The 21,963-nt window shown below is 45.3% G+C and overlaps 1 protein-coding gene and 1 long non-coding RNA gene across 2 annotated transcripts; one reads left to right on the forward strand and one right to left on the reverse strand.

Annotated features, from left to right (window-relative positions):
• Nucleotides 1-6,533: 6,533 nt before the first annotated feature.
• LOC136497845 (uncharacterized) lies at nt 6,534-8,896 on the forward strand. Its single transcript, XR_010769451.1, has 2 exons — nt 6,534-7,192; nt 8,492-8,896. It is a non-coding gene; the product is annotated as an uncharacterized lncRNA (long non-coding RNA).
• A 2,974-nt stretch (nt 8,897-11,870) lies between these two features.
• Nucleotides 11,871-14,270, reverse strand: LOC136497836 (WAT1-related protein At3g45870-like). Its single transcript, XM_066493710.1, has 7 exons — nt 13,962-14,270; nt 13,785-13,847; nt 13,552-13,668; nt 13,120-13,399; nt 12,797-12,952; nt 12,530-12,681; nt 11,871-12,192 (listed from the first exon to the last, which is right to left on the reverse strand). The coding sequence occupies exons 1-7, from the start codon at nt 14,189-14,191 to the stop codon at nt 12,033-12,035; spliced, it is 1,158 nt and encodes a 385-aa protein (XP_066349807.1). The 5' UTR covers nt 14,192-14,270; the 3' UTR covers nt 11,871-12,032.
• Nucleotides 14,271-21,963: the final 7,693 nt, after the last annotated feature.

Raw genomic sequence — 21,963 nt, forward strand, 5'->3', positions numbered from 1 at the left:
CTGTATGTTAGAAGTAAAAGAACTAGAGACAATGAAGTGATGCAAATGATGTATGTGTATTCCTAATAAACAGTGTGTACATATATATCCAGGGCCCAAGTGAACGGTTCCAAGTGTGAAAGAGAGAGAGGGGTGAAAAGACACCCCTTAGAATAATCAATAATTGAGCACTAAATAATAATTCTCAACACTCCTCCTTGATCAATTAGCTCCCTGTAGTCTTTACTGTTCATCTATTATGCATCTTTATGAATCTTTGGAACCCTGTGGAAAAAACCAAAGTAATACCGGTATATCAGGCAAAACTCTTTAAAACATAGTGGAAAAAATAAGGAAAAACACCATTATATATAATCACCAATGTTATTAGACCCTAAGGGCTTGTTCGCTTGAAGGAATTTTGAAGGAATTTGGGTGGTTTGGAGGAATGCTGGAGGAATTTATGAGAGAAAAATACTGTTCTGGATGAAAAAAGAAGCGGATCAAGCCGGGTTTAAGGGCACGCGAACAGGGTCAGTGTAAAAACACCTTGGCCATAGGATCAATATGCTTCAAATATCATCTTTCAAAAACCCAGGTGAGAAAAACTATATGATATAGCATATACATTTGTGTTAACATTGCCTCATCAAAAACTTTATATGAGATACCTCAAAAGGAAAAACTCACATAAAGAAAAGAGTACAATGCATCTTATGTCCCAATATCATCCACCAAAAACCCCTGTGGGAAAAAATAGATGATATGACATAACCTTGTGTTGATATTGCCTCATTAAAAACTTTATATGAGAAACTCAAAGGGAAAAACGCATACAAAGAAAATAGTGCAGTATGATGTTTGCAACAAGTTATTAATCAGAGAGACTCTCCCCCTGATATTAGCAAACCTCGAAGTAAATTCATACCAATGCACTCAACACATAAAAATATGGAGTATGGTAGACTTTGTGAATATCTCTGCGAGATTATCACAAGACTTAGTTTGCAAATATTGTAATGCTCATATTACCTATGGAATAGAACCATCTTAGTGCAAAATATTGCATTAAATATAACTTATCTCCATCTACACAACACAAGTTGCATTACCTTTATAGATAATGACTATTGATTCATAGAATCAACACCACATAACTTCAATATGTGATATATCATTCTGACAAGCTATACACATTCATGTGAAGCTTTCTACAATACAATGTCAGAATGATTAATGGAATTGACTATTAAATATCTATTTAAAGAATATCACAAAATGGTCTTTCCATATCCATGTAAAGCCTATTTCAATGATCTAGAATTTAGGTATCTTATAGATAACCAGAATCATTATGTTCACATAATTGGATCATGGATTACACCAAGACCACATGTGCTATTTGAGACATCAAAAGATATCCTTAACTTCAATCTACCAACATTTGGTAGTAGTGCTGCTACTAGATAGCAAATCATTACAAAAATAATATCTGACCGGGAACTTTTGCAAGATATATTAGCGCATAAATAGCACAGAGATAATGGACCATATGTCCCAATATCTCATCTCAGTCACTATGGCATAAAACAATCTTCCTCTATCATAAGGTAGAACAACCATAGGATACCTTCATATTGAATCACTCAATATGATCTAGATATAGATAGCTTTTGTATAAAATCCTGAGAGAAGATGCTTGGATCATAAACACAAAATAAAATTTTGGTTTAGTCTGTATCTTCCATCTTAAACTACGTCTTTAGATTACAACGTGCTATTAACATGTGTTCATCACTAATGATATCAAGATTATTGATTATCATATAACACTATGAAATCCAATCAAGGACTTCAAAATAAACACCACGTGTAATCAATCTTGTATCTCTTCAGTTTAGAGAATACACACAAAGTCGATTGTACCAAATTTGACTTAACTTCTTTAAGCCATATATCGACTTACGCAATACACAATCTGTTGTGATTTATGTATGAGGGTTGGGTATGTGAACTCCTTCCGGAAGCTTCACAAATACACCAAATCAAATGATCATATAAATATATGCAATCACTATATCTATCAACTATCAATTGCAATGATAGATGCTTTTGTACTGCCAATCAAAAGATAGTATCGAAAATTTATAACTTACTATATAGAATAATTTGCATTGAAAATCAATGCCTGGGCTTTGCGTAAACCCCTTGTACTACTAGTCTTGCTTTGATCTCACCACCACATTGTTCTCAATCCATTCTAGGACGAAAACACTTTTGTACCCACAGTAAAGGTACCATGAGGTGTTGGCATCACAGCCCAAAACACCTCTTTTCTGGTGAGCAAGACTATCTCTGCATGTATTACATCACTCAACAAGTTCCAGTAAGAGTGAGCAAAGCACTCTGCCATGGTCTTATTGACTGGATAACTTAGAATGTTGTATATAGTTTATTTAGAGAAGTGCGTGTCAACACATGTAGCCTTTTCTATGATATAATTCTGGTTATCAAAACTCAAAGTACCCTGAATGACTCATCGTGACTTCTCAAAATGAGAGTCAGGGCTTTTCGATATCCTAGCTTCAGCATTTAGGTGCACCTCTGAGCTAGGTTTGTGGATGACATCCATCCACAGGGTAATAACCAATATTTACCCAAAAAGGTGTCATCAACCGTAGGTTAACCTGCATTTACTATCTTATATTGCAAGGAAAACCTTCTCTTGCTAGCATGAATAATCCTACTTTATAGCCATACTTCTCCTCCTCTTATTTACAACTGGGAGTTGAGTGGTTTTACTTGGTACCACTACTCTTTCTGGCACATATTTACAACGGATTAACAAGTTAAAAGACACCTTAGTAATCAATAAATGCATTTGGCAGTTTATTTGCAATATTATGCAAATTAACAATTCTTTGAACTCAACATTTAGTACGTGATCCTAAGCTTGAAATGCCTTATGCATTCCAAATAATTTCCTGGTATTATGTATGGTACATCAAATCTCCCCCTAATGCCTGAAAATCCTTATTATCAAAATAAAACCAGCATATGGGTCATAAATAGATCCTCCATAAGAGATCTAAATACTTAACAATCGACGGAGATTGAAATCTCACATTGATCCCTAGTTTCCTTTGTGTACCCATCAATGTATGCTATGGTGGTGAGATTGGTACGTATACAACGTACTCAATTTTACACAAATAGAAAATCTTCTTGGATTCCCACGTACTAAATGCATATGGGGGATATGCAGTTAATCTCAAATTAGGAGTGTGTAAATCTACCTGACCCAACATGAAGTTGGCAAATAGCAATTCACTAATAATGGTCCTGCTATGACCTTGATGTCATACTCATAGATTCCATTTATCCTTTCGGATATATAACTAAATTCTTGTTATACCAAACAATCGTCATTGTAGGTACAAAAATTCAGTAGTGTTTAGGATAATGAGCTCACAACAAGAGCCATTATTTACCAAATGCATGGCTGAGTGTGGATACTTTCACACACTCTAGATCATCTTATAGATGTATCTTTACAACCATGAAATGCTTGAACTATCCATACAATCTTTGTATCAGACCCATAGATATTCTCTTGAATATAATCAAGGAATCTAAGACATTTAATCTGATTTTAAGATAAGAGGGTCTTAAAATCTATTTCTTTTGTGGCACTTATCGTATCCACACTTTGGGAAAATCTTGACCAAAAGAATTACCAATAAGTTTCACCTCATCCCATATGATGGCCAAGTTGTTCATTCCAAATTTGGAATGCATCAACAGTGTGAAAATTATCGTATATGCAATATGTTGTATGGTGATGGTTGTACGCATAATACAACCAAAACGAGACTTATCTTATTACTTATATGCCATATCCAATGTTGTCTTTTTGTGTTTCCATACAAAAATACATTTAGATATCTCTATAATTTGGTAAGATACGAGTGTAATTAGGACATAATTAAATATCCTCAATTGCTAACTCAGTATTCACAAGAAGAATGATAGTGGTGAAATAGGTCAAACTATCATTGCATCGCATCAGTGATGGCCAAAATATTCCATCTTCTTGTCATAAGAACCAGGAAGATTTTGCTTCCTAAATTATAAAGTTTGTGGTACTATTGTCCACTAGGCACATACCATTTCCACATTGGAATAATTCCCGTACAATCTATATATGACAAGAATTCAATGAAATTCTCGTCTAATATATAGAAATCCATAAATATTGTCGAGTATCAAATACATCGATATGATACCCACAATACTTATGCATTGACAACAAGTATTACAGCATCTTCGATGGACATTATCACATATGATCAACGGACCATGAGATTATCCCATATCTCAAAACAAATCATTCGAAACATATTCGATGATCATGTTGTCCATCTATATGATGTTCTCTTTACGAGAAAAAAGAGAAGTGTTGTTATGTGATCCCATAAGATCTAGCATAAATAGCCAAACTCCTATGTAGCTTTAAATTTTAAGATTGAAGCACCCTTCATATCTTATTTCTATAGCTTCTTGTTTCATCCCTTATAGAATATTGATATAGATCAACTACAAATTTAAGAGTACGGCATTGTTTAGCGCTATGCTAAACATAACCACATATATGACATTACTCTTTGTCATTCTTGGGTTCACATTGCCATCACTCATATTGCACATTAGGCCTTTTGTTTTTACTAGTGGAAGCAAATTGTATGAACAATATGATCATAGTCTTCAATAGTTTGAAAAACTAGAGACATGATCCACTCATGATTAGCATCAAGCTATATGAGTTTTCTTTATTGTTCATAGTACTCCTAAAGAGTATGCCGCCAATTATGTGCGTTTCTTTCCACGAGATAGTCTTATCTATGGTAAGGCACAATTTCCTTTGATCTATAATGAAAGCAACCCCTAATTGAGGGTCATTAAATGCTTCTATTAGTCCATGGGATAAAACTAATGTCAATGTCCATTGTCCATGTGGGATATTGATGCCATCAAGAGTGAGTTCATCAAACTCCTCTGAAGTCAGTATCCCCAACATATGACAAACTATTGATTTAATTAATTTACACCTAAGGTAAATTAAAAATCACTATGGTGATGTTGTGATCTCTAATGTAAAATTTAGAGGGTCCATATCTTGTCACTTTATTTTAGATTGTTGGAGATAGTCAACAAAACTATAAACTTTCCAACAATCAGAGGTAATCATAAGATGTGTAAACCTCACGAACAATCATTAAAAATGTTGACACACACATTGAAGATAATCTCTATGTCCGAAACATAGAGTAGATCTCTTAGTAGTAGGCAAATAAATTGTTGCTATAGGCATGGTCTCTGGGCTGATATATTCGTAGGAATATACCGCAGCCAATGCCTAAGACTCTACCACCTGTGTATAGCCTTTAATAATGAATGATGGTAGTCACCATAAAAGTGTACCATTCTAATATTTCCAAAACACTTATCTGGGACAACACAATGTAGGCAATCATCAAGTTTCAATAAACATGATGTAGACCTCTCAGTAATGGGTGAATACTCACTGCCATAGGTACGGTCTCTGGACCGAATAATTCAAGATGAATTAAGCGCAATCAATGCCTAGGACTACATTACTTGTGTTACGATCCCAAATATATCCAAGATATGAATATAACAATTTTTGCATAATCCATCATTAATTAAGAAACGCTTAATTAAGATGATCTACCGTTGTTAAAATGCAATTTATGGAAAAATTGTCAAATTAACAAAGTCAACAAAGTACATGAATAAACACTCTCCTGTATTGATATTGTTCAAAACAAGAAAACTTACTAAGCACATAGTGTTATAGTGGGCTAGTGGCATAACTATGCAAAATCCTGTAGAATAAAAAAATGCTTCCTATGTAACTATGTTAGCCTCACTAGCAAAAAATGGTGTGGCTGCCATTTTGCTTTTTCAAATTAGGCATATATGAGCCTAAATGATCTATCCTTAATTAATTATCAATTAATTGAGATGATCGATTTTGTTGCAATTAAAATTAATTGCCGAAGACCAAAATCGACAAACTATGTATGTTTAGGCATGAACAATTTTCTGGTCTAAAAACAAAACAATGTATAAGAGTAAAACTCTACCATACAGTATTGTCAGAGTCCATGACTAAAACATAAAATTATAGACACAGAAAACATATCTAAACATGACAATAGTAAATTTATCTGCAATAATATATGATGATGCAATTTCTAAGGACTCATAAGTCTCAAAAACATCTATTTACGCTTGGTAAATAATGTGCATCATAATTTATTTAGACATGAGATCTAAAAACAAGCATTTATACGAGGTATAAATGCAATATATATTGTAGTGATATATAGAGGGCTAGTCATAAAACCTGAAATATATCAATAATCGATTAGGATTATTATGCAATTCACAAAATATAGAATGACTTTTGTGCAAAACTGCACAATCTTATCCCTTCCCACGGGAAGCCTACGGAGGCACGGACGGTTTCATCAATCGGGCACTCGGCCTCACGGCCTTTCTTCCGTACGTGCAGTTGGTCGGCCTCCGCCGCTGCCGACGTGGCCACGTGGGTGCAGCGCAGGGCCACCGGGCAAGGGGGCACGGAGGCTGCCAGCCGCGGGGGCGCCGAGGGAGCAGCCGGCCGTTGCCGGCGTGGGGCCGCGAGTCGCCAGGCGCAGGGGGCGCAGGCCGCCCGGTGCGGAGCAGCAGGGCCGCGCGGTCACGGGCACCAAGCCGCTGGCGCAGGGGCTAGCCGGCCGCGGCGCAGGAGGCGCCAGTCCCCGGAGTCGCGTGCAGCCACTGCCATGGAGCCGCATCGAGGCGCAGGGCCGGGGAAGCCGGCCGCGGCGTAAAGGCCGCAGGCTTGGGCCGCCAGCCGCGCGGGCCACGTGTGTGCCCAGCCACGGGGGCCGCTGTCGCGAGCGAGGGCGCGGGGCCGCTGGCCGCTGCAGGCGCAGAAGCCGCCGACCGCAGAGAGCCAGCCACGGGACGCGGAGGATGCCGGCCGCCGCAGGCACGGGGCTGCGAGCCGCCGTACACGGGTGGCCGCGCGGGGGCCTCAAGCCGCCGCCGTCGTGCACAGCCACAACCGAGCGGAAGCGGCGGAGACGAGGACGAAGGACGACATCGACGAGTGTTGTTGCCGTAGGTACGAAACGTGGCCGTATTCCATACCTTTGTTCTAGTTCTCGTTCCTGATTTTCATTCTTGAGCATGACGCCGGCACTGTTCCTTCGACGACGGACGGCGCTGCATCATCGACGTCGAATCCTTTCCGGCCCAAAACCAGCGGAGAGCAAGCATCGCTGATAACGTGTTAGAAGTAAAAAGAACCAGAAACAATGAAGTGATGCAAATGTTGCCGTGTATTTCCAATGAACAATATATACAGAGAGAGAGAGTTCATGTGAGCGGTTAAAGGGTAAAAGCGAGAGGGATGAAAAGACACCTCTTGAAATAATTTATAATTAAGTACTAAATAATAATTCTCAACAGTGTATACGCCTTTGTCTAATATAATAACCAGCAGGGGTCCAAACCCCTCCTTTTAAAAAAAATGTTGCTTTGCAAGGGGGTTATAGCGTTTTTGAGTGTTTAATAGTAGTATTGCCACGAATTTTTTTTGTGTTACCCTCACCAAATTTCATCCATTTATTTAATGAGGTTTGCTACCGTGCTGGGAGGAACCCGAGGCTCCTCAGAGCTAAAAACACATGGGCCGTAATGACATTAATTTGTATGCGCATGGGTAGTTCAGTCATGTTCGTTTGTTGGTTTCAGGCAGCTCAAACCAGCTAACCAACAGTGTTTTTCTTTCACAACAAACCAGCATCAGCCAGCGCAAACCAGCCCAGAAACCAACCAGCGAACAGACCGATTGTAGTTTAATTGATCCGGCATCTTAGCACTGTGACAGATTGAGATGATCATCGCTCTATTCGGCGCAGGGGTGTCCTTGCCGTCCGGGCTTCCGGCCCATTCTCTCATGTTCAGCCTGTTCGCTGGTTGGTTTCAGCCAGCCCAAACCAGCCAGCCAACAGTGTTTTCCTCTCACAATAAACCAGCACCAGTCAGCCCAAACTAGCCTAGAAACCAACCAGCGAACAGGCCGGTTGTCAGTAGCAACGTCTCGCCATGGCCCTCCAAATTCAGCGCCTCGGCGCCATCCAAGCACCGCTGCACCTGCCGTCGGTCGCAACCGCGCACACACAGAGTGGATCAGGAAGGTTGCACACCACTGCAACTGAATTGAAAGGCCGATATTCACTCTTATGCTTTAGTTTTTGCCACAATTGAGCTTCAGAGTTATCTTGCTTCCATTCGCAAAAAAAAGAAAGAGTTATCTTGCTTCCTCTGCAATTTCTATACATATACAGGAGTTTGATAAACTCCACGGTCATAAGCAATTGCTGTTTTGTGTCACAACAATAATTTTGATTTGCTGCAGTCTTTTGGCCATCGCGCAATTCCTGATAGCCTGTAGTCATGTCGAGACGGTGGAAAGGTTCGATCGGCAATATCTACTGGATGCTGCTGCTCTTGGTCGACGGGTAGCCGGATACTTGCATACGCGGAGGCAAGGAATAGGGTGGACGGAGACTTGCGAGCACCGAATGGACGCTGAGATGAACATTATGGAGCCCTCTGCGTTGGCCTGAGACCATTGGGGCTTCTCAGACGAGAGGGAGGTAGCCGGTGGTAATGGACAGTCGTCTGAGATTAGGTGGGAATGAAAGGTCGAGAATGATAGGATCATAAAAGAAACTAAAGGGAATGCAAATGATCAATGTACCCTATACTATTATTTTTGGGGCTTAAGCGTTTCTACCCTTATTTTTAAGTGAAATGATGATTTTACTATCGTTTTTTTAACTTTGTGATTTTACTCCTGCTTTTTCAAAATGAAGGGAGACTCTACCCCTGGTCTGTTAAGCCCCTGTAACGGTGTTAACTTTTGGACAAAATGACAACTTTGTCCCTGCGTTTTTACCCTTGTTTTAGATCAGCAAGTTGACATTTTGTATACATATTTTTTAGAAAAACTAGACAACATTTCTGCTGACAATCCATATAAACAGAATGTAATATCACATAATAAATTAATTTCACACATATTGCATTAACGGCAACAAACCAGATTCATATAACATGCCATCACAGTACCATATTAGATGCCAACCTAGAGGTCCAAATAACATGTCAAACACCAACATAGAGGTCCAAATAATATGTGAAACACTAAATGACATGTGAAACAAAAGTAGAAACTAGTAGTGAGTTTCCTAGGCAACTAGCAGTGAGCTACATATCAACCAACAAAGTAGCAAGCCTCTCAGAAGTTGCTCCTGTCCTGCTTCTTCCTATTCCCCTTCCTGAAACACTTGCACTTATATGAAAAAGGAGCATAATTATGTTAGTATACTAAAATATGTAGTAAAGAGAAGCAAATGTGCTATGTCTTGCTTTGTCCACTTATATGAAAAAAGAGCATAATTATGTTAGTATACTAAAATATGTAGTAAAGAGAAGCAAATGTGCTATGTCTTGCTTTGTCTCATTGTTGGCCTCTCTTGACCCTCTTCCCCTTTCTCTTCCCCTTCCCCTTCCACTTTCTGTACCACTTGCACTTAACAAGAATAGAGTAAAAGCGAGTTAATATAGGTGGCAATGCTGAAATTTGCTAGAAAAATAGTAACGAACAACAACCATGAATCATATGCATTGTCTCATTGTTGTCCTCTGCTGAACCCCTTCCTCTTCCCCGTCCCCTTCCCCTTCCCCTTTCAGTTATAGTACCACTTGCACTAGCACCCACTTGCACTAGCACTTGTACTTGTACTAAATGTTCGTTCAAAGAATTGTTAGTACAAGTAAATATGAATAATTGGGCTAAATAAATGGAATTGGACAGCAATGCATGTATGATTTACATTGGGTCATTGATTCCTTGTCTTGATCCATCTTGTTGTGTTGACTGCCTCCTCTTTTGACTAGCTGTAGGACCTCCTTGGCAAGTCTTGGCTGTATGGCCTAGTTCATTGCATTACAAGTCATATGGGAGGGTCATACTCATCTTCCTCATCAACAATCTCACCATCAGAATCAAATTCAATGTCCGGGTCAGACCAAGCATCATCAGAGTCAGATGATGCAGCCAAATCAGTGTCATAGCTGCTATCACTTAGTACCTCTGCATCAATAGCCTCAGAAGCACTTTCTTTGGTGGCAGCTCTCTTTTTTTGGTGGATATTGTCTTTTTTTGGATGGGGTTGTGGTTGTTTTGTTTGTTGCTATTTCATTTGTGGCTCCCTCATTTGTGGCTCTCTCACTGGTGCCTTCCTCAATTAGGAGCACACTAGCCCTCACAGTAGGGTGAAACCTTCTCTTTGTTGGAGAAAATTGCAGTGGCCCATCAAAATCATTTATATGAGCATTGATACATACTAATCCGTCATCTACATTGATTAGAAACCACTCTAACAAATTCTCATCGGATTTAATTTCCATAGAATCATTCTCCAAATCACGCGACAAAGTAATGTACTGTTTAGAACCTCACAAGCAATGCTCAGCAATGAAATCAACTAGCCACAGCAGCCCAAAGCTATTTGTGTCAACAACTTTTGTTGGCAAAGTTCTACCTTGCCACCATGTTTTTGGACCACTGTCTGGCAAGCTGAAAAACGAGCGCACTCTAACAACAAGTTCCAATTTACTATGATTTAGCCTATAAGTCACAACAGGGAAGAAACGAATTAACACATCTACTAATTATGGCTATTTTTCTACTGCATTGAAGCACACATCTCAGAAATTGTTGAATATACCTGAGCTCTTCCATGGTGGCCGGCTCTTCCATGGTGCCTGACTAGAGATGTCGGTCAAGATGCTGCTGTTGCGGGCTCCAGCCTGCGGGGCGGGACTGAGCGAGACCCCCCAGCTGCACCACCGAGGGCGCGAGCCGGGGGTAGTGGGCTGGACGGAGCCTGCACGGCGCTCCCAGCCGATAGCCGCGCCACCAAGGGAGGACGAGATGAGCCGGGGCAAGTGGGCCAGAGGGAGGAGGAGACGAGCCGAGGGGGAAGCGTGCCGGAGGGAGGAGGAGCGGCGCCACCGCTTGCCGTGCCGCCGCCACTTGCTGCGCCGCCGGGTAGCGAAACCCTAGCGCGAGTCCGGGCGTCGAGCCGCGAGTCGCGACTCCCTTCGGGGACGATTCGAGAGACAGTGACAAAGGAGATAGGGAGTGAGGGGTACCATGGTCTTTTTGTGTAGGTGCCTTTTCTTTTTTTTAACCAGTTAATCAAACAATTTTAGATGGTGTTACAAAGAGGGGTAGACGGGAGCTTCGTTTGAATATAAGGAGGGTAAAATCATAAAGCTAAAAATAAGGGGTAAAATCACCGTTGCACTACGGAATAAGGGTACAAACATCAAATTCCCTATTTTTTTCAATGGGTTCTGGGCCCACAAAATTTTAGTTTTGGTCCACAACTAAAGTTCTTCCCAAGAGGTACCTCCTATCTTGTAACCCTTCGATCATGACTGATGGATGGCTCTTATTATTTCCAAGCACGGTAAAATTTCACTTATTTAATAGTGCCTCTTTGCTTTAAATCATCTGTTGGTGTAGAAGGGAAACAAGATGCTTGTTTAGGAGGTCACTGAAGTTCGATTCATGTAAGGAAATGCTCCTCAACTATTTTTTCGCAACAGTGCCTAGGCACGTATTTCATAAGAAGGTAGAACAAATTATAGATGACCCTGGACTCTTCAGGTAGGTGAATCCAAGCACCCTCTATATATCCTCAGCTAAAAGTTAAAGTACTTGACGGACATGACAAATTCTCCAATGTGAATCTTTGACCACTTCTTTATTAGAATATACATGTAAAGTTTAACAAACATAAGAGATCATAAAAGTATATCTTTCAAGGCAATCTATGCATGCTACTTGTAACATCTTGGAGAATCCGAGACAACCATTTAATTCACTGATCATTTAAGGAACTTTCTTGTGTCTCGGGGATTCTTGGATTACCCACAATACGAGGGTCCAAATAACCATCCATAGGTGCTCGTCGCTCTTCATTGTAGCGAGCCCAGATAACCAGATATAGACCAACAATTATGGAAACTCCCCCAATAATGCTGAAATGAAAGGATTTGAATACAAGTGTACACGGGGTCAGAATTAATGCTACTTCGTTTCAAAAAGAATCGATGCTAGTTTCCTACATAAGTTTTTTTTTACCAATTACATAAATTCATTGAGGTTTTAAAAAGAACTCTGTCTGTGTGACCACTTTCACGTTCCGCAAAGCACCGCAAATGTTGTTATTTGACTTGAAAGAGTATCATGCAACATCTAATAAAAACACAACTCCAGAGCTACGAGTTCAAAAGGTCCAAGATTTGGGGAATAATCCAATAACAATGTTCAAATAGCACATTTGGCATAATTATTGGGCAGTGTGTGAAACCAAACCTTCCGATGTAAATTGGGTCACCAAGAAAAATAGTTGAGAGGGCGGTGGAAAAAGCTGGTTGGAGTGGATTGTAGAGGGCAACTAGAGAAGGTCCAAGAACTTTGTTTGCCCACGTCATGATTGAGTAGCTCAAACAAGACGCAACAATTCCCTGACGGTGCAAGCAAGAATCTTGGTCAGACAATTAACCATGGAGAGGAAATCTTAGTATCACTGTTATGCATGCAAGTGATGTGCGCAGTCTAAGCATAAAGGGAGTTACTCACAGCATACAGAACAGCTATGATCTCAGTTTTTGTCAGCACCCACTCGTGTAGCCCATTAGTTGCAGATACTCCAGTTAACACCATAAATATTGTAGCAAAAAAATAGGAACAAGCTGTCACGGATAAGCTTGCAGGATATTTTATCATCACTGGAGCCTGTAATAGTCAGGGCAGAGAAAAAGACACTAAATCTGTATCAGCAATGAACATAAAAGTAAAGACCTATGCCTATCTTGTTGCTGACAAGAAAGGATGTGGTCAATAAATATTAAACCCAGAAGCAGGAATTCAGGATTAATTGCAAGCTCTAAAAGTTGCATTACCTGTATGACTAGATAAACAGCCACCAAGAGGCAGTTTCCTATAAGGCAGAGGACACCAAGATGCCATGTTTCTACACCATACTCGAGCAAGGCTGATGCCAACCAGTTGGGGGCAGGATAGGGAGTGCTCGTCCATGCGTTGGGCATGATATTGCTTCCAGTAAGGCCAATCAAGGATGGACCTCGGTACAGAGCCATCAGAATGGCGCCGGAGACGCATACAACGGTACCGATGACTTTGAGGATGCCGTCTTTGGTGAAGATGTTGATGGCTTCAACACTGTAAAAGTTAGTCTCATTCAGTATTTACACCCAAATTGGTGGCGATTCAGGACTGGCTCCCTGAAATGTGGGTCCAGGGGTGACAAGTGAAGTGAGTGAGACAAAGACATCCTGAATTTCTGATGACATTGAGTGTTATGACAGTGTTACCCGACAATCGCAGCCAAGAGAAATGTGAGTACTGGTATGGAGGGCTGGAAAGCCGCGGCGTAGGAAGCGTTCGTGTACTGGAGGCCGACGAGGAAGAGGAGCGGGTTCCCATACAGCCTGCATATATAAATACAGTATAAATTCAATCAAGGATAGAGGATCAGTATCACCGATGGAAGACTTGTGCAGACTCTTCGCTATAGATGTTCCTTTAGCAGAGGGATTATTAGTACCCAGTGAAGCCAAGAAGAGCGAAGGATGCGAGGAGCTGAGGGGTCACCGGAGGCCTCACCCTTCTGCAACAACGGATAAAGACCAAAGGGCAGGAGAAGATGTGATTTTCCCCTTGCTTTGCTTGCAGCAAGATCCAAGAAGGAAAGGAAATTAATTGAGGGGCAGGGGCAGTGCACCTCTCGCGGAGGAAGGCGACGGGGGCGAGGACGAGGAGCGCGAGGAGGTCGCGGTACACGCAGAAGACGACCTGGTTCATGCCGACGTTGAGGACGGACTTGGTGAGGACGTGGTAGCCGCTGTAGGCGAGCATGACGAGGACCATCCCGGCGTGCGCCCGCCACCGCTCGCTCACGCTCCATGGCCACGAGTGTCGCTGGAGCGGCACCGCTCTCCGGTCTCCGCCCATCGCCCTCCACTCTCGTCTCCACTGCTCTCACGTGCTACTACTAGGATGAGTACGTTGCTTCCCAGGCGTAGGATTTGGTCCGCCTGGGGTCACGATCGTTGCCTGGACGAGAATCTACCTGCCAGTCACAATCCAAACACGCCATGCCGCCTTGCGGACTCCGGTGGATTTCGGGAGTTGGGACTTGACACGCAACAGGCACAGTGGCGGGCGTCACTCGACAGTGCTCCCAAAGCCCAGGATAGCAACATCTGGCCACACGCAACGGAGTCCCAAAGCGGAAATCCTCCGGTCCTCCCCCTCTGTTATTGTTTTTTTCTTTATTTATTCGATCGATAGCTTTCTCTCTCTGACTCTCTCTCAAGGCACAGGTAGGGTTTATATAAAGAGTTAAACATCTTCAAGAATCTTTCTAAAATTTACTCATTAAATCACATTTGGACAGTTATTGGAATAAAATTCACTTTCTATATTTCCGTGCCCTCCAACATTTTTTCCTATAGCTAGCGAGAAATCCAAAACAGAGGATGTCTACATTTGAAGATCCAATTAAAGAGACTGTTGGAGGATATTTTTTTCACTAAAATCTCTACTCCCATAAATTATAAAGAACATAAAGTTAGTGTGTAACAATAAGCCCGAATTCTCAAATCAGTCCTATCTCCTCTTATTCTAACTACTTACATGTTACACTTTTGGGAGGACCTTTTTTTACCATGCTAGGGTTAGTGTGGGGGTATTAACCCCTATACCCTTACGGCTAAGCTTGGGCTGGCCCGGATTGATGGTTTCAGTCCACCCGAAAGATGACGTGCGGCCCGGTTAACCTGATCGGAGTTCCGCACAAGGAATCAAGACGGATTTGGCGACCAAGCAGGATCCTGGTCGGTTAGAATAGGAATCCTTATCCGGCCAGATATGGCAATTGTAACTGACTAGGATTAGTTTCTAGATCTGTAACCCTGCCCCCCGGACTATATAAGGCGGGCAGGGGACCCCTCTAAAAAATATCTCTCATTGACATACAGCAATACAAATCAGACGCAGGACGTAGGTATTACGCCTTCTTGGCGGCCGAACCTGGATAAAACCTCGTGTCTGTCTTGCGTCACCGTCTTGTTTGGGGCTTGCGCATCTGTCTGCCGATAATCTACTACCTTGGGCATACCCCTAGGTAGACTGCCGACCATATTTCGTCGACAGTGGCGCGCCAGGTAGGGGGTGTGCGTACTGCTCTCCAAACAAACAAGATGGTCATCATCTCCGGCTCCATGGCTACGCCCAGCGGCCTCACGTTCACCGTCGGCCAGATCACCTGGACCACCAGCTCCGACGACTCCATCGCCATGGCCACGGGGGAGGCATGGATTCAGCCTGCGCCGACGACTACTTTACCTGCATCGGCTACGGCTCCGACCACGGTGAACACGGCTCCGACCACGGTGAACACGGCTCCGACCACGGTGAACACGGCTCCGACCACGATGGACCTGGCTCCGACCACGGGACATCTGGCTCCGACCACGCCTACAGCCACGCCAACAACCCGTCATCCGCTTCCCCGCTACAGAGGGAAGCAGATCGACAACACCGACCTGCTCGATTCCGTTGATCGGGTCGGCATCCAACTCGCTGAAACCCTGGCTCTGGTAAGTACGATTCAAACCCAACCTAACGAGCAGGTAACAGCTCTCCACGACAGATCTATCCGACCAGCTCGGACCAGTCGTCCTGTGCGATTTGGAACAGATCTTGTGGTCGTATCAACTCCTGAGGGGCGTTTCGCTCATCGCCGGCCAGACATCGCGACGGGTCTCCGACTCTGCGAGTACGAAGCCCCGACGGAGAACCACCAGGTCCAGCCCTACGGCCTGCAAAACGCTGCCTCCAGCTACGCGTACAACCTGCGACACCGCTCGGATCTGTGTCCTGTACACCGATCTCGGCCGAAGCCATGCAACATCGTCAACATGGTCCGGATCGAAGATTATCAGGAAGGATCCGTCCACACAGTCCGAGAAGGTGACTCCAGCTCCTCATCCGGCATCGCGTCCAACGCATCTGTCCACACCGAGCTTCAGCGTCACGAAGATGAAGGCGCCCAATACGATCTGGATCTACCAGACCACGCCCCGGGTTTCCCCCAATTTTCGTCTTTCCCGCCAAGACGAGGGGATTTGATCCATGTTGTCAGCAACGACGAGCCGCCAGCAGTTGGCGAAACAGAACAAGAAAAGACTGCACGCGAAGCACGCAATATTGACCGGTTTAATCGCCGGCAAATCGAAGCTGAAGCAGACCAGGAGGCACGACGCATAAGGGTCCAACCGCGCGACCTCAACAATGCTTTCGACAGGGTGGGGGATAAACAAGTCTTCAAGACCCCAAGCGCCAACGTAGCCGTCGCCATGGCGACGATGCAGCGGCTGCCCAACACTCCCGAGACTCAAGTAATCCGTGATGACATACAAGCTTATCTGACGGCTGCTATGGCTCAGACCGCAGAGATGAACCAAGCCCGGGCTCCATCCGTTTATGTCGAATCAAGCCACAGCCGCCAATACTCAAGTCGCTCACAGCCACTCAACCTACGTGGCTCGCGCAATAACGACCCATCGGACAACCGTCAAGGCGGGAACGGTGGTCGTGATGGTGGTCGGGACGACAACCGCCGCCGGGAGGATAACCGCCACGACGTTCGAGGCGACAACCGCCGAGATAACCGCGACAATCGTCGTGATAACCACGGTCGCAGCGCTAATCCAGGTGGCAATCGAGATCGCCGCGATGGCAATAACGATCTCCGCCATTACCTCGGTGGACGTGATTTGCGTGCTCGCATCAACCAGAGAGCCGACGATCATGCATCCCATGAAAGCTATCGCCGTATGGAGTACGACACCGTCCACGGTCCGCCGGGTCTGAAGCAGTTCACTCCACACCTGCGCCAAGTCATATGGCCCAAGAATTTCAAGCTCGAGAAGCTTCAGAAGTACGACGGCAAAGAAAACCCCGAATTATGGGTCATGCTCTATGAAACCGTGTGCCGATCAGCCATGGCTGACGAGCACGTTATGTCTAACTACTTCCCAGTCGCCGTTGGTCATGCAGGTCACCAATGGCTAGTTAGCTTGCCGGCAAACTCTTTTGACTCTTGGCAGGAACTCAAGCAGGCCTTCATCGACAATTTCATCGCTACTTGTGAACAACCCGGCAACAAGTACGATCTGCAACGGATCCGAGATCGGAAAGACGAACCACTGCGCGAGTACGTTCGGCGTTTCTCGGAGATGCGCATCAAGGTCCCATCAATATCCGACAACGAAGCAATCGAGGCTTTCGTCATCGGCCTCCGCTTCCACGACGCCCTAAGAGACAAGCTCCTCCGGAAAAGACCTGAGTCAGTCACAGCGCTCTTGGCCACCGCTAAGAAATACGCGGACGCTGACGACGCTAAAAAGATAATCGTCGAAGAAGAAGCAAGGGTCCCACGCTCCGACCACCCCCCACACCGCGATGATTACCGCGGCAACCGTGGTCGGAACGACAATTTTGACCGCCGCAACCAGCGCAACGACTCCCGCGACCACCGTGATCAACGTAATCAGCGGCGCAACCGCCGTGACGATTACAGAAGCAAGCGTGCTCGGGAAGACGATGGCGAGGTCAATACTGTGAAAAAGGGCGGAGGACGTCGTAACTACGAGGACGATTACGCCAAGGCATTGAAGGGCCCCTGCCAGCTCCATCCCAAGTCGAACCATACCATGGAGAATTATCGCGTCCTCAAGACTATCTACACGCGCCAACAGGCTCCGGATATGTCCGACAAGCCTACTGACATGAGGGAACAGCGCAACGAGGACAACGACGACGACGATGCAGATCCTCGTCATAAATACGTCAAGCCGACGGATCGCGTGCACACCATCATCGGTGGCAAGGTGTCCATTGAGACCAAACGAGAACGCAAGCTGCTCGCCCGCGCCTGCTTGAACGTGGCAAAGAACGACAACCTTCTCACCGATCCGCGGCTTCCTCCGTGGTCTCACCGTGAAATCTACTTCAGCAGGAAGGACCAATGGGCCGCCATACCCGAGCCAGGGCGTTTTCCCCTGGTCCTCGATCCTTGTATCAATAAGGTTCAGTTCGACAGGGTACTGATCGACGACGGCAGCTCCATTGATATACTGTTCAAGAACAGCCTGCCCGCTCTGAAAATAGCCCAGGCGGACCTGAAGCCGTACGAGGCACAGTTCTGGGGCGTTCTCCCCGGACAGAGCTCCACACCTCTCGGGCAGATCACGCTACCTGTGCAGTTTGGGACTCCGGACCACTTCCGCACTGACTACGTCAACTTCGTGGTCGCTGATTTCGACGGCACCTACCATGCTATTCTTGGTCGACCGTCGCTCACCAAGTTCATGGCCATACCTCATTACAGGTATCTGGTGCTCAAGATGCCTACTGAGAAAGGAGTTTTAACCCTCAGGGGCAACGTATACGCAGCTTATACCTGCGAGGACGACAGCTTCAAAATAGCAGAGGCCCACGACCTCTCTATTCGCATGGCCGAGACCATGCTCAACGCTAAGAAGACCACGGCCGACCACTTGGAGATCCCAGAGCTCGAGGCTCCGCGCAAGAACATCAGGTGCAAGGAGCACAAGACGATCCAGCTGGTCGAGGGCGATCCCAGCAAAACGGCCCTCATCGGGGCCGACCTGGATCCCAAATAGGAAGACGCGCTCGTCAGGTTCTTGAGGGGCAACGTGGATGTGTTTGCATGGAAACCTTCCGACATGCCCGGTGTACCTCGGGACTTGATTGAGCACTCCTTGAATGTCAACAGCAAAGCCAAACCGATCAAGCAGAAGCTACGACGGTTCGCTCGCGACAAAAAGGAGGCGATTAGGGTAGAAGTTACACGGCTTTTGGCAGCCGGATTTATCAAAGAAGTGTATCATCCGGAATGGTTAGCCAACCCGGTTCTTGTACGCAAAAAGAATAATGAATGGAGAATATGCGTTGATTACACTGATCTCAACAAACACTGCCCTAAGGACCCCTTTGGCTTGCCTCGCATAGACGAGGTCGTAGATTCAACCGCCGGTTGCGAGCTGCTTTCCTTTCTCGATTGCTACTCTGGTTATCACCAGATCGCTCTCAAAAAGGATGACCAGATCAAGACATCTTTCATCACGCCTTTCGGCGCCTACTGCTACACGACTATGTCGTTCGGGCTCAAAAACGCCGGTGCTACCTACCAACGCGCTATACAGGCCTGCCTCAACGACGAGATAAAAGACGGCCTCGTCGAGGCTTACATCGACGATGTAGTTGTCAAAACCAAGGAAGCACATACCCTTGTTGACAATCTGGAACGCACCTTCGTAGCCCTTAATACGTTCCAATGGAAATTAAACCCAAAGAAGTGCATCTTTGGTGTCCCTTCTGGCATACTGCTCGGCAACGTCGTCAGTTACGACGGCATACGCCCTAACCCGGAGAAAGTCAAAGCTGTCTTAGACATGAAGCCCCCCAAAAAGGTGAAGGATGTCCAGAAGCTCACCGGCTGCATGGCTGCTCTAAGCCGTTTCATATCAAGATTAGGAGAAAAAGGACTACCATTCTTCAAACTGCTCAAATCGTCCGAGAAGTTCGAGTGGTCGGAGGAAGCAGACGCTGCCTTCACGCAGCTGAAACAATACCTCACGTCACCTCCGGTACTTACTGCTCCCAGAGAAGACGAAACTCTCCTGCTTTACATTGCGGCAACCGATCGGGTGGTTTCCACTACAATGGTGGTCGAGCGCGACGAGCCGGGCCACGCCTACAAGGTACAGCGGCCAATCTATTTCATTAGTGAGGTACTCAACGAATCCAAGACCAGGTACCCACAGATTCAGAAACTGCTCTACGCCATACTGATAACATCCCGAAAGTTGAGACATTACTTCGACGGATATCGTGTGGTGGTCATGACCGAGTATCCTTTGGGGGACATCATTCGCAATAAGGATGCGAACGGGCGCATCGTCAAATGGGCAATGGAGCTATGCCCCTTTTCCTTGGAATTTGCAAGCCGTACTACAATCAAGTCTCAGGCACTCGTCGATTTCATCGTCGAGTGGACAGACTTAAGCACGCCTGCTTCTCCGGGATCCGACGAATATTGGACGATGTACTTTGACGGTTCTCTCAACATTGACGGTGCGGGAGCAGGAATTCTTTTCATATCACCATCCAAGGAGCAGCTCCGGTACGTCCTCAGGATTTATTTCCCAGCATCTAATAATGCCGCCGAGTATGAAGCATGCTTGCATGGTCTACGCATTGCGGTTGAGCTTGGAGTTAAACGTCTCTATGTTTACGGAGATTCGGCTTTGGTCATCAACCAACTCAACAAGGACTGGGACATGACCAGTGAAAAGATGGACGCATATTGCAAATCGATAAGAAAGCTGGAAGGCAGGTTCTATGGCATCGAGTACATACACGTGGTCCGGGACAAGAACCAGGCAGCGGATGCGTTGTCAAAGTTAGGATCATCCCGAGCCAAAATCCCACATGGCGTATTCGTCCAAGACCTGCTCACGCCCTCCATTGAAGACGAAGATTCAATGACCGACAAAGTCTCAGACCAGCAATTAGTGGCTACGGTTCCGGCGCCGAGCACAACCGAGCCGCTTCCGACCACTCATGAGCCAGACTGGAGAACACCTTTCATCAAGTACTTAACAGACGGTAGTGGTTATATCAATCGAACAGAAAATGAACGCCTGATGCGTCGTAGTAAGCAGTATCTGCTCGTCGATGGCAAGTTATGGCGCAAAAACGCTAAGGAGGAAATCTTGATGAAGTGTATAACCCAGGAGGAAGGCAAGCATCTCCTATACCAAATCCACTCTGGCTCCTGCGGCAACCACGCGGCCTCAAGAACACTGGTCGGTAAGGCTTTCCGAGCAGGGTTCTATTGGCCGTCAGCAGTGGCCGACGCAGAGAAGCTAGTCCGCCGCTGTGAAGGTTGTCAGTTCTTCTCCAAGAGAATCCATGTACCGGCACATGAGATCCAGACGATTCCAGCCTCTTGGCCCTTCGCATGCTGGGGACTGGACATGATCGGGCCTTTCAAACCAGCTCCTGGGAAATTTACATGCGTCTTCGTGCTAATTGATAAGTTTTCTAAGTGGATAGAATACATGCCTCTGGTACAGGCATCCTCAGAGAAAGCCGTCACATTCCTCGACCAGGTCATCCACCGTTTCGGCGTGCCCAACAGCATCATTACTGATCTGGGTACTCAGTTCACCGGGAACGCTTTTTGGGACTTCTACGATGAAAGGAGCATAGTTGTAAAATACGTCTCGGTGGCGCATCCTAGAGCTAATGGACAAGTCGAGCGAGCAAATGGCATGATCTTGGACGCATTGAAAAAGAGGATGTACAGAGAAAACGATAAAGCTCCTGGAAGATGGCTCAAGGAGTTACCAGCCGTTGTCTGGGGCCTCCGAACTCAGCCCAGTCGTAACACTGGCGTCTCACCATACTTTATGGTTTACGGCGCTGAAGCAGTCCTCCCACCAGATATAGCTTTCCGATCAGCACGGGTAGAGAACTTCGACGAAGGCAAGGTCAACGAAGTACGGGAGCTAGAAGTCAACAGCGCAGAAGAGAAAAGGCTTGATTCTTGCGTACGCACGGCCAAGTACCTTGCTGTTTTGCGCAGGTACCACAACAAGAACGTTAAAGAGCGTTTCTTCGTGGTCGGG

The sequence above is a fragment of the Miscanthus floridulus genome, chromosome 1 (assembly GCF_019320115.1).
Source record: "Miscanthus floridulus cultivar M001 chromosome 1, ASM1932011v1, whole genome shotgun sequence".
NCBI classification, from domain to species: Eukaryota; Viridiplantae; Streptophyta; class Magnoliopsida; order Poales; family Poaceae; genus Miscanthus; species Miscanthus floridulus.

What these genes read in the sequence shown, in the direction of transcription:
- LOC136497836 (XM_066493710.1), bottom strand. Translation starts at nt 14,191, where the DNA reads ATGGGCGGAGACCGGAGAGCGGTGCCGCTCCAGCGACACTCGTGGCCA. An exon ending in GTCGCCTTCCTCCGCGAGAG is followed by an intron (nt 13,848 to 13,961) that starts GTGCACTGCCCC and finishes CCGTTGTTGCAG; the next exon opens with AAGGGTGAGGCCTCCGGTGA. An exon ending in TCATAGCTGTTCTGTATGCT is followed by an intron (nt 12,682 to 12,796) that starts GTGAGTAACTCC and finishes TTGCACCGTCAG; the next exon opens with GGAATTGTTGCGTCTTGTTT.